This window comes from Gopherus evgoodei, chromosome 11 (genome assembly GCF_007399415.2).
Source record: "Gopherus evgoodei ecotype Sinaloan lineage chromosome 11, rGopEvg1_v1.p, whole genome shotgun sequence".
Taxonomy (NCBI): Eukaryota; Metazoa; Chordata; order Testudines; family Testudinidae; genus Gopherus; species Gopherus evgoodei.
The window spans coordinates 71,624,600-71,637,258 of record NC_044332.1 but is presented as its reverse complement, the minus strand read 5'-3'; the positions used below and the strand labels follow the sequence as shown (position 1 = coordinate 71,637,258).

Genomic DNA, 12,659 nt, shown 5'->3' with positions numbered 1-12,659 from the left:
ATATTTTTGGAAACAAGACTGAGTATACAGAGATCTTTATTTTCTAACAAGATTAAAGGAAATAATGTAAAAAAAATGCCCATTTTGAAATTTTTATTATAGATTTTCTCCTTCAGTTGTTTGTAAGTATAGGGATAATCTTGAGGTCATGGAAAATGGTTAGTCTTTGCACTCGTACCCCTTGATTTCTTTAAAAGACCTGCATTACAAGGTGGATCTCAGCAACACAGTCACAGTACTGATTTAGTCCCCATACGGTCTTGACGGAATCCCAAAACCCGATTCTCCATTGCTGGACTCTTCGTATAGCCAATGACACATGGACAGGGTGGGTCTCAGAACATTACCAAACCAGAGTTCCTGGGTCACGCACAGCGAATTTGCATTTTACACAGGGGTAAACGTCTGCACAAGCTGTAGGGCATTGAAGAATTGGGCCCAAAAACTGAACAAGAGCTCCAAGGAGAACAGGTCTTAGAGTCCATTCTGACAATGTGCAGAACTCCATGGCAGTTGAGAGTGATCCATACATCAGGTCCTTTATAGTAATTCATAGCACTAAATACTGCTGTATAAATTGCCTCTCTTTGCAAAAAAAATGTGCATGTGTACCAATTGTGTGTATACATCCTGCATTTGCACACAAAAAAAGAAGTACCTGCACACACACAGGAACTGCCTAAATCGTGCAGGCACAATGTCACTACCCAGAGGTGAACATCTGACATTTGATGCTAGTACAACAGTGTGCAGTGGTCTTATTTGTTTAGCACCAACAACGTGCATCTGTGGTAGCTTCTTGGAAATCCGATTTGAACCCTCAGAGCAGCATTAAAAAAAAAAATCCGCCTTTTATTAAAAATCCGCCAATATTCTTTTATCCTGTTTCTACCTCAGAAGTCCAAGACTATCATTAGCTGTTGCTCAGTAACATGTCCAGGGTGCATGCCACAATTACAGTTCATTGAAAGCCTTCAGAGACTCCTTTTCAGCAGAGCTTTTAATTAAATCACAGCAGTGCTTCATACAGGCCAGGCACCAGACATGCTGCACTTCAATGGATTTTTGCCAGACCAATCATGTCTCAAATACAGTCAGAGCAGCACTGTGGAAGCTCCAGGAGTGTTTTTGCAGCTTTCGTCCTGTAGTACTGCTACAAAGGAATCCGTTTGCATTTTTGTAGCAAAGTTTGTTCTTCTGACCATTGCATGGGTCCTTATATAGCCTACATATTTACTCCCATTTTAAACAGTAAGATCTGTATTTTAACCATAATCTCTTTTTTCAAAGTGACAATACCTGTATCTGTTAATATATTACTTCCCATACCATAATCTTTAATAGATGACCTCCGTGCACTTCCTTGAGTATTTGCTGGTCTGATATCTTTCTTCTGGATTTATCCTTTTCTCTTGATATAACTTAGAAATGGTTTCCTATTGTTGCTAAAGCCTTCCACTTGTTGTCAATATCGTATCAAGTATCAGAGGGTAGCCGTGTTAGTCTGGATCTGTAAAAGCAGCAAAGAATCCTGTGGCACCTTATAGACTAACAGACGTTTTGGAGCATGAGCTTTCGTGGGTGAATGCATCTGAGGAAGTGGGTATTCACCCACGAAAGCTCATGCTCCAAAACGTCTGTTAGTCTATAAGGTGCCACAGGATTCTTTGCTGCTTTCAATATCGTATATCACTTTTCACAAAATTAACTCATATTAGATCCGAGACCTGTGCTCTCTCCCTTGCTCATTCCAAGTGCTTACGAGAATCTTTAATGGGTTTCTGGATTTAATCCATCTCAAAAACTATTTTGGCTTCGAACTTGTTTTAGTTCATATGCACTGGTGAGTGAAATCTACACCAGCGATGGACCAGCAGCATTAAAACAATTAATATAAGAGACTGATGAAGGCTCTACATAGAGGTGAATTTCATCTTGGTGTGAGTTCAAGTGATACTACATGGTCGTTTGTGCTTTTCCACTCTTCTTGCAATGGCTCTGTCATCTCAGTTGAGTCCCATTCTTCTGGGGTCTCCACATAGATTAGCTAGATTGTACCTGGGGGCCCGTGCAGTTGCATCAAAATTGGGGACACTTTGCCCAAAGCTCAGTTTAAAACTAGAGCAGTTGAAAAAGTAGCGTTCCAAGTTCTCAGACACACCAGCAGGAGATGGAATGGCACTGCGTGACACAAGGATGTCACGTAACATGCCACAATTCCAGGCTTGTACAGTAAACCACCTAGATAATCACAATTCATCAGCAGAAATACCCTGGGGACATGTCAGGTAACTGGGAGATTTTCTTCTTTCCTGTGAAGGCAATGGACCAAATCATGGTCCAACTGAATTTACTGGGAGTTTTATCACTGACATCAAGGCGATCAAGATTTTACTTATTAGCAGGACAGCAGGCAAAGTGTCATGTAAAGCACTGGCCTGTCACCTTGGGGGGCCTGGTTCCTATTCAACTGGCACAAAAACTTGTTTTAAATGCCCAGGTCAATCTGTTTTTGCATACCTTGCCATTGTTCTTCATGGTGTGGGACACCCCCACATTCTGAACTAAACATCAATACTAGGCTTCTTTACACGTAAAATTTACCAGAATTCAGCAGAACTGATGAGTAAAGGTTACGTTTAGTCACAGGTATTTTTAGTAAAAGTCATAGACAGGTCACAGGCGTAAACAAAAATTCACAGCCCATGACCTGTCCATGACTTTTACTATATACCCCTGACTAAAACTTGGGAGAGGGGCATCTTGGGGGGTGAGGGAGAAAGAGTGCTGGGGGCAGCCCGAGTACTCGGGGGGGTGGTTTACTGCCGGGGGGGGGGTGCCACGGGTGCTTGGGGGTTGGCAGGTTCCCTACCCAGCTTCTGGGAAGCGGCGACGTCCAGCTCCTAGCTCCATGTGCTGCCTCCACTCTGCCCCAAGCCCTGGTTCTGCAGCTCCTGTTTGCTGGGAACTGTGGCCAATGGGAGCTGCGGGGGCAGTGCCTGACGGCAGAGGTAGCATGTGGAGTTAGGAGTTGAGGGAAGGGAATTCCTGTCGCCCTTCTGGGGAGCCCCACCCCGGGTAACCACTGCCCCACACCCCAGCCCCAAGTCCCCCACACCCAAACTCCTGCTGCTGGGTGGTGAGGAGGCCGAGACTACGCCAGCAGCAGCCAGTGTGACTGGCCCACGGGCAGGGCCGGTGCAAGGAAGTTTCGCGCCCTAGGTGAAACTTCCACCTTGCATCCCCCGCCCAGCTAACCCGGCTCCCCCCCCCACGGCAGCTAACTCAGCAACCGACCCGGGGAGCCTGCCCCGCAGCAGCTACCTCCACCACCGTGACAGCTAACCCCTCTCCCTCCCCATCCCCCCACGGCAACTAACCTCACCCAGGGAGACTCCCTCCGCCACAGCATCTAACCCTGCCTGGGGAGACCTCCACCTTCTCCCTCCCCTCGGCCACAGCAGCTAACCCTGCCTGGGGAGACTTCCCTCCTCCCCGCCACGGCAGCTAACCCTGCCTGGGGAGACCTCCCCCTGCCACGGCAGCTAACCCTGCCTGGGGAGACCTCCCCCTGCCACGGCAGCTAACCCTGCCTAGGGAGACCTCCCCCTGCCACGGCAGCTAACCCTGCCTGGGGAGACTCCCCCCGCGGAAGCTAACCCTGCCTGGGTAGCCCGCCTCAGCTCACCTTGGCTGCGCTTCCTCCACTGAGCACGCTGGCGCTGCTCTAATTCTCCTCCCTGCCCAGGCTTGCGGCGCTGATTGGAGGAGACTTAGAGCTGGGCTGTGTGCTCAGTGGAGGAGGCAGAGCGGAGGTGAGCTGGGGCGGGGAACTGTTCCCCTGTGCGCCCTCCCCGCACGCCCCCCCACCCAGCTCAACTCCACTCCACCTCTTCGCCTGAGGGGACTTTTAGGCGCCCCAACCACTAGGCGCCCTAGGCGGCCGCCTAGTTTGCCTAAATGGTTGCACCAGCCCTGCCCACGGGCTGCCTAAGCTGCTCAGGCGGCTCCAGGGCCAGCACACAGGCTGCTGCAGAAGTCACAGAGGTCATGGAAAGTCATGGAATCCATGACAAACACAAAGCCTTACTGATAAGTTATATACCTAGGGTCAAAATGCCTATCTGCAACCAGTGGTGTAACCGTAGAATTGGATTTGACTCTGGAAATGACAAAACAATTCACTTCATTGTACTTAAGAGTATTTTCCCACAGAGGGCCTGATCCTGTAATCCAAATTCAACTGGAGTTTTGCCTGAGTAAGGACTACATGGTAACTCCCCATGAAATATCAGTAATTACATGCAAATTTACGCTCATGTATTGATAACTGCAATTTATCCACATCACCACTATTTGCACTGCAATTTTGTGTCACTTTTCCTGAACGGTAATAACAACATCCAGATCTTAAATAGCACTTTGTCATCAGTAGCTCTTTACAAAGTGCTTTACAAAGAAGTTCAGAATCATAATTCCCATTTCACAGATGAGAAACTGAGGCACAAAGAGGTGAATGACTTGCCAAGGTCAGGCAGCAGACTAGCAGCGGCCCCCGTAATAGAACCCAGGTTTTCTGAGGCCCAGTCCAATGCTCCATCTACAAGGTCACACTGCTTCTGAATAGTATCACCCAAGCAACGAATTTTAGTGAAACTGACAGCAATTTACATGTTTACATTACAGCTATAGTTTGCCATCAGATACCCAAGCACAATTCCATTGCATCTGAGGACAAAATCTGATCCATGCTCCACAAAACCCGCTTTACACATAGAGCATGAGCTGTGATGCAGAGGATAGCTTTTGTTCTGCGCACACCAAATTGCCTTTCACCCCTTTCTAGTATGGTTTCTAGCAAGTTACTCGTAGCTCATATGCAGCAGAGTAAATACTCTCTAGTGTTAACAGTCTTTAAATGCAGGGGAGATATTTACCCCGTAACACTCTGGATATCATTGTAGTTCCCCCTGTTTTAAAAATTAAACTTAACAGTTTTGACCATGAGCAATTTACTGCCACAGTCAATAGTTTTTCACTGTGAACTGAACATACATTTATTTCCATTTCACTATGAGGTGGAATCATGACACTTCATAAAAACTAACTGGTGTTAACTACACCTTTCTTTAAAGTAGATCACAACTGTTTAAAGTTACAGTGAGTCATAAGTTTAGATGCAGGTATTACCTACGCACAAGTATAAACCACCTCTGCAGACACAGCAGAACGCTTGGAATGTTGGTATAGAAGTTACAGCTTGCTCAGGAAGGACAGGCAGGGAAAAATGGAAGGAAGTGTTGCCTCATATATCAAAGGTGTATACACCTGCACTGGGGTTGAGGTGGAAATAGGAGCCAGACTTGTTGAAAGTCTCTGGGTAAGTATAAAAGGGGTAAAAAACCAAGGGTGATGTCATGGTAGGGGTCTATTACAGACTACCTAACTAGGAAGAAGTGGATGAGGCTTTTATTAAACAATTAACAAAATCATCCAAACCATAGGACTTGGTGATGATGGGGTCTTTAACTACCCAGACATCTGTTGAGAAAGTAACACAGCAGGGAACAGATTATCCAATAAATTATCTGAATGTATTGGAGACAATTTTTTATTTCAGAAGGTGGAGAAAGTCAATGGGGAGAGGCTGTTCTAGATATAGTTTTGGCAAACAGGGAGAAACTGGTTGAGAATTTGAAAGTGAAAGGCAGCTTTGGTGAAAGTGACCATGAAATGGTAGAGTTCATGATTCTAAGGAATGGTAGGTGGGAAAACAACACAATAAAGATAATAGATTTCAAGAAGGCTGACTTTAGCAACTCAGGGAGTTGGTAAACAAGTCTAAGGGGAAAACGATTCAAGAGATTTGGCAGATTTTCAAGGAGACATTATTAAGGGCACAAGAGCAAACTATCCCACTGTGTAGGAAAGGTAGGATGTATGGCAAAAGACCACCCTGGCTTAACCAGGAGATCTACAGTGATCTGAAACTCAAAAGAGAGTCCTACAGAAAGTGGAAGCTAGGTCAAATTACAAAGGATGAATAAAAACAAACAACACATGTACATAGAGACAAAATTAGAAAGGTCAAGACACAAAACGAGATTAAACTAGCTAGAGACATAGAGGGTAACAAGAAAACATTCTACAAATACATTAGAAGCATGAGGAAGACTAAGGACAGGTTAGGCCCATTACTAAGTGGGGTGGGAAAGACAATAACAGAACATATGGGAATGGGAAAAGTGTTAAACGCCTCTCTTGTTTCAGTTTTCACCAAAAAAGGTTAGTAGTGATAGGACATCTAACATAGTAAATGCCAATAAAAATGAGATAGGATCTGAGGCTAAAATAGGGAAAGAACAAGTGAAAAATTACTTAGACAAGTTAGATATTTTCAAGTCACCAGGGCCTGATGAAATACATCCTAGAATACTCAAGCAGTTGACTGAGGAGATGTCTGAGCCATTAGCGATTATCTTCAAAACTCATGCAATATGGGAGAGATTCCAGAGGACTGGAAGAGGGCTGATACAGTGCTCGTCTATAAAAAAGGGAATAAGGGCAACCTGGGGAATTACAGACCAGTCAGCTTAACTTCAATACCCAGAAAGATAATGGAGCAAATAATTAAGCAATCAGTTTGCAACACCTAGAAGATAATAAGGTGATAAGTAACAGTCAGCATGGATTTGTCAAGAACAAATCACATTAAACCAACCTAACAGCTTTGTGGATGGGAGGAAGCAGTAGATGTAGTATATCATGACTTTAGTACGGCTTCTAATACTACTGTCTTGCATGACCTTCTCATAAACAAACTAGGGAAATACAACCTAGGTGGAGCTACTATAAGGCGGGTGCATAACTGGTTGGAAAATCATTCCTAGAAAGTAATCATCAGTGGTTCACAGTAAAGCTCGAAGGGCATATCGAATGGGGTTCCACAGAGATCAGTCTGGGGTCCAGTTCTGTTCAGTATCTTCATCAATGATTTAGAAAATGACATTGAGAGTACACTTATATGTATGCAGACGATGCCGCGCTGGGAGGGGTTGAAAGTGCTTAGGAAGATAGAATTAAAATTTAAAATGATTTGGACAAACTGAAGAAATGGTCTGAAGTAAACAGGATTAAACTAAATAAGGCTGAATGTAAAGTACTCCACTTAGGACGGAACCCACTAGTTGCACACATACGAAATGGGAAATGACTGCCAGGGAGTAGTGCAGACAGGGATGTGGAGGTTAAAGTGGACCACAAGCTAAATATGAGTCAATAGTGTGCAAAAAAAGCGAACATCATTCTGGGATGTATTAGCAGGAGTGTTGTAAGCAAAACATGAGAAGTAATTCTTCTGCTCTATTCCATGCTGAGAAGGTCTCAACTGGAGTATTTTGTCCAGTTCTGGGAGCCACATTTCAGGAAAGATATTGAAGGAAGTCCAGAGAAGAGCAACAAAAATGATTAAAGGTCTAGAAAACATGACATGAAGTCTTCTTCAATTATTATCCATATTAATTATTTCTATTACACCAATTAGGGCCCCACTGTGAGGCACTATACAATATATAGGAGACATCCCCTGCGCAGTAGCACTTACAGTCTGAGGCCCTGTCTACATTGTGAGTTTTGTACCAGCGTAGCTACCATGATGTAGTTATACCAGTGCAAACCCCTAGTGTACATGAAATGCACCACTGTAATGCGTGACTTGTCCATAGGGAGCAAAAGTTGTTTCCATTACATGGGCTGTGTGAACTGAGCAGATGGTCTCAATCCATTTCCTGCTGGACAAATGACCGCTACAGTTTATACTAATTACAGCCCTTCTTGGCAGTCTCCAGCATATAGGCACTTAGTTACTTGGAGACTGAACTCTCCTTGTCATTCTCGAGACGGTCCCCACCATTTCTGGTTGTGGGAAAGTTTGCATTTAAGACATCTGTTCTGTAGCCAGAGAACCTCGGTCTTCAGGGCTGGCAAGCTGGCCCCTTTCACGCGCAATAAATTCACTAAAGGACTGATCTCTTTTGATTCAAGCTTCTCTGGAATAAAAATAAACCTTTTTGATGTAAAATTCTGGTATTCTGTTCCACATTCTATTCCGTGTTCTCAACAAAACGTTTTTAATCTGTGTTCTTCAGAGCAAATTTTGCCTGTTTTAACTGGCCCATGATCATTCAATTCATTATTGTATCATGAATTTAACAACTTCACTGACTGCGACCTTGCCAGAGACAAGGGCTGATGATTCTGCATAAACCATTTGCTGTTGCTAACCAGTGTCACAACCAGAGCCTGCCGTTTGCATGGTGTGCTTCTTGATATTAATGGGTTATTTATTGATATGTAAAGGCATCAGTCCTGTTGACAAATGAAGGCACGGATTATATGGGCACTCTGCTCATTTTTAGTAACCAAAAATTAATATTTTGCTCTAACTGGGTAACCTACAGTAAAGCTTTTCAGCCAAGTGTAGTAGCCACATGTAGGTTTTAATAGAATAGATTCAGGAATCTCAGATCAGCCTCCAAGGCAGTGTGACAATTATTAGAGTATTGTTTAGTTAGAATTAACTAGCAGTTGACACAGATCTCTGCAGGAGATGACGCTATGAACAAACACTTACTCCCAATACACACTGGCTGTATATGTTAACAATACTGGAATCTGACTGTCCTATGCATCCAAATTTTCAGCTGCAGCAGAGAGGCTCCTCTTCAATTTTGCATGCAGCAATGATGACACCTAGTGGTGGAAACATTTTTTCAGCTGTGCAATCCCCAGAGCTTTTGCCTTTCAAGCCATACTTTTAGTAGTTAAACAGAGAGCTACAACTTTACTGAGCTACTAAAGAATTCACTCTAGCACTCCCTCCCTCCCTCTCTCTCTCCTGTCACCAAGCAGTAAATTAATCAGATTGAAACATTTGGGGTTCAGGTGAAGCCCAGGGAACAAGCATGCAGTTTCATTCTTCATTTAATTCTTTCTGATTTAAAATGGATATGTGCATTCCAGGTTGCTTTAGATTTAGTCTGAGCTTTAAAGTCATCATAGCTGCTACTGAGAGCAGAGACTGTCCTGCTGAAGAAAAGTGTCAGCTTGCACTACTGTGAATAATCCCTGAGGGAGTGCTTCTAAAGAGTGCACAAAAAGGTTTCTGGCTTGTGCTAGAATGTGTATAACATGGAGGTGAAAACTTTCTTTGGAGATTCCTGACTGATATTCGGGAGCTCTGGTGCATTTGCAGTACCTCTGATACTCAAGGAAGATTTTCAGGAGCATATTAAGGCATACACCATAAGTAATAAACACTCATTTACAGAAAGAAATTTGCTTATTTACAAGCAAATACTCCCTTTTTACTGGAGTTATAAAATGCTAAAATATTGTTTTGGCATTAAGGCAACAAATAAAATATTTAAACAATTACAGGCTCTGCACATTTTAATACTTAGGTGAAATTTCTAGTATCTTTTTGTTCATATGTGTCTTTCTAGGAACCTACATCTTACATTAAGGATCCATTGCGATGAACTGCTGATAGGGTGACCAGACAGCAAGTGTGAAAAATCAGGCTCAGGGTGGTGGGTAATAGGAACCTATATAAGAAAAAGACCCAAAAATCAGGGCTGTCCCTATAAAATCGGAACGTCTGGTCACCCTAACTGCTGAACACCCTCAAACTTTCCCTGGATTTGTCTTAACTAGGAAAAGTGTCTTGAGTTTCAGTTGTGTTTTGTCAACACATTAGCTAAACCCAGCCTAAACTTGATCTTTTTTCTAGTGCAGATTCAGGGTGACTCTGTTAGCTCAATTTCTGCTTGTCGTTATCATGCATCTACACTAGGAAAAGCATCAATTTAGCTTACATTAACTAAGCCTGACCTAAACTTGACAGCTTTTTCTAGACAAGACATACCAACCAACTTTAATAGGAGTCGAAGCTACTCGGTACCTTAGTGGTATTTTTAAACACCATATCTCAGAGATTATATCCGATTTCATTTGGAGCACATAGTGTACAGAGCACTGGATCTTTAGCTAAATGACCAAAAAAAAAAATTACTTCCCATGTGTCACCAACTGCTTACCAAAATATACACTTGGTCAATCTACTTTCTCTTTGCATTGTAATGGTGAGTAATTTAATCATTCACCTGCATGACAATCGACTGGAGGAAAATACAGACAAAAATATTTCAAAAACACCTTAGAATGGTCATACTGAGTCAGACCAACGGTCCATCTAGCCTAATATCCTGTCTCTGACAGTGGGCAGTGCCAGATGCTTCTGAGGGAATTAACAGAACAGGGTAATTTTGAGTAATCCATCCCCTGCAGTCCAGTCCCAGCTTCCAATAGCTGGAGGAGTAGGGCTACCCAGAGCATGGGGTTGCATATCTGACCATCTTGGCTAATTGCCATTGATGGACCTACCTTCCATGAAATTATCTAATTCTTTTTTGAACCCAGTAACTTTTGGCCTTCACATGGCAATGAGCTGCACAGATTGACTGTACTTCCTTTTGTTTCTTTTAAACTTATGTATTGAATAAACCCAAATTGTCAAAGGTTCTGTTTTATCTCAACGGTTACATTGTAGAAACAAAGCTAATATAACACTTTGAAAATGTTTTACTTAACATTACAAAATAGATACAGGGGAAGGAAAACAAACAAACAAACAAAAACCCTTACAAATCGCCTAACCATGCAATTTTTCATTGTCTTCAGAATTAATTTAATTGCCATTAGTCAGGGTAACAGTCCCACTTGCAATAACTTAATCATTCTAACCTACCTTTCTTACATCTGAGCTCTTTGGTTCTGTTGTCCAAGTTATGATTCTAGATACAGCAAGTCTGGTCTCACTGGAGTTCACAAAGTCTGTTGGGTCCATCTGTCTTGCCAGGGACTCAATGTACTTCAGGATTGCAACTTTTACCTAAGAAACATAAAAGTATATTGTCATCCTTTGTTGGAGAGATGATGGAAGGTGGACATTGCTCAGAACTATCCTGTGCCAAACATAAAACTTGTAAGCTCATCTCTGCTCTACAATGAGCCATAATGAAAAAGAAACATGAATTGGACAATCTTACAGCTCATTGGACAGGTCTAGACCACCATCCTGCATGTAAATGATTAATGAAGACAGTATCAGAGGGGTAGCCGTGTTAATCTGGATCTGTAAAAAGCGACAGAGTCCTGTGGCACCTTACAGACTAACAGCTGTATTGGAGCATAAGTTTTCGTGGGTGAATACGTCTGTGTCATGCGTCTGACAAAGTGGGTACTCACCCACGAAAGCTTATGCTCCAATACATCTGTTAGTTTTTAAGGTGCCACAGGACTCTGTCACTTCTTAATGAAGACAGAGTACCCTTCTGAAAATCTATTAGAAAGGTATACACAGTTTTATGGAAAATGCCTGTAGAATTTAATAGGGACTAAACTATAGGGTTTTACAGAAATTACTCTAAAAACCTATAGAATTTTAATAGAGGATCTACAGAATTCTGTAACTAGAATACAATTAAATTGTATAGGATTGTGCAAGATACCTATAGGAAAGTTATAATTTTCTCACAAATTAGATAGGATTTTTACAAAAGGATATGAGCTCATAAAAAGTAAAAGTTATTTCTTTACCTATTCCATAAAATGTATTTGTGTGTCATATTTCAGAAACAAAAGGAACCTTCCCCTATACTGACTGCTTGAGAACCTGCAGCCTAGCAGTCTCATGTATATTGCAGCATTGTCTGTCTGGGCAAAAACTTTGGACTCGTGTCTTAATTAAGATTTTTTTAAATGCCCACGATTGGGTTTCCACTAGACTCTGATTTCCTACTTATGGCAACGGTGTTCTCCCTCCCTTTCATAAGACACCTTTTGCACTACTGCATGCATCTGGAAAAAAAGAATACATGATTCCTGGAGTTTCTGAAGTTCATTCACCTTTGAAGTAGCCAACTCACATAGAACTCTCTATATACACCTATATAACCCAAACATATTCCTTTGATAGAATGTAGTATCTCAGACAACAAAACAAATCTCAGTCTAATGTTTCTCCTTCAGACCGTATTACCTCTGTCTCAAAGAGACCCATTTATATCATGGCTGGAATTAACAAGAACCATTTGCCAAAAAGGGAGGAAACCTACATTCCTATGAAAGTTCCTAGAACCTGCCACCTTCCTCTGTTTTGGGACCTTAATAGATTGAGTGTGTCCCTGGATAAACTTTTTAAAGCACTTAAGTAAGGCAGGAGAATAGACCCCATTTTCCAGAATGACTTAGGCATTTAGGAAGACGAAGCACCACTGATTTTCTAGTGAGACTTTCAAAAACAGCTTGATTTCAATTGGAATTATGTCCAATGGCTCATTTAAAACCCCCACTAGGTGTAGGGTTGCCAACTGTCTAATTGCACAAACCCAAACACCCTTGCCTCACCTTGGCCCCTCCCCCCGTGAGGCCACGCCTCCGCCCCACCCCTTCTCCGAGGTCCCACCCTCTGCTCACTTCACCCCCCCCCACTTTCATCAGGGGGTTAGGGTGCAGGAGGGGGTGGCTCCCAGAGGCAACTGGCATGTCCAGCTCCTAGGCTCAGGCGCAGCCAGGTAGCTCTGCACACTGCCCCTGCC

At 42.8% G+C, this 12,659-nt stretch overlaps 1 protein-coding gene across 40 annotated transcripts in view; it reads right to left on the bottom strand.

The window, feature by feature from the left end:
* Positions 1 to 12,659, bottom strand: part of CLASP1 (cytoplasmic linker associated protein 1) — a 292,383-nt gene that overhangs the window by 51,536 nt on the left and 228,188 nt on the right. For 39 of the 40 annotated variants that reach the window (XM_030581023.1, XM_030581026.1, XM_030581025.1 and 36 more), the window contains one exon: positions 10,808 to 10,951. In XM_030581023.1, coding sequence (XP_030436883.1) covers positions 10,808 to 10,951 — 144 coding nt within the window. The remainder of the gene's footprint in view (positions 1 to 10,807; positions 10,952 to 12,659) is intronic. The other variant, XM_030581034.1, reaches the window with a different exon arrangement.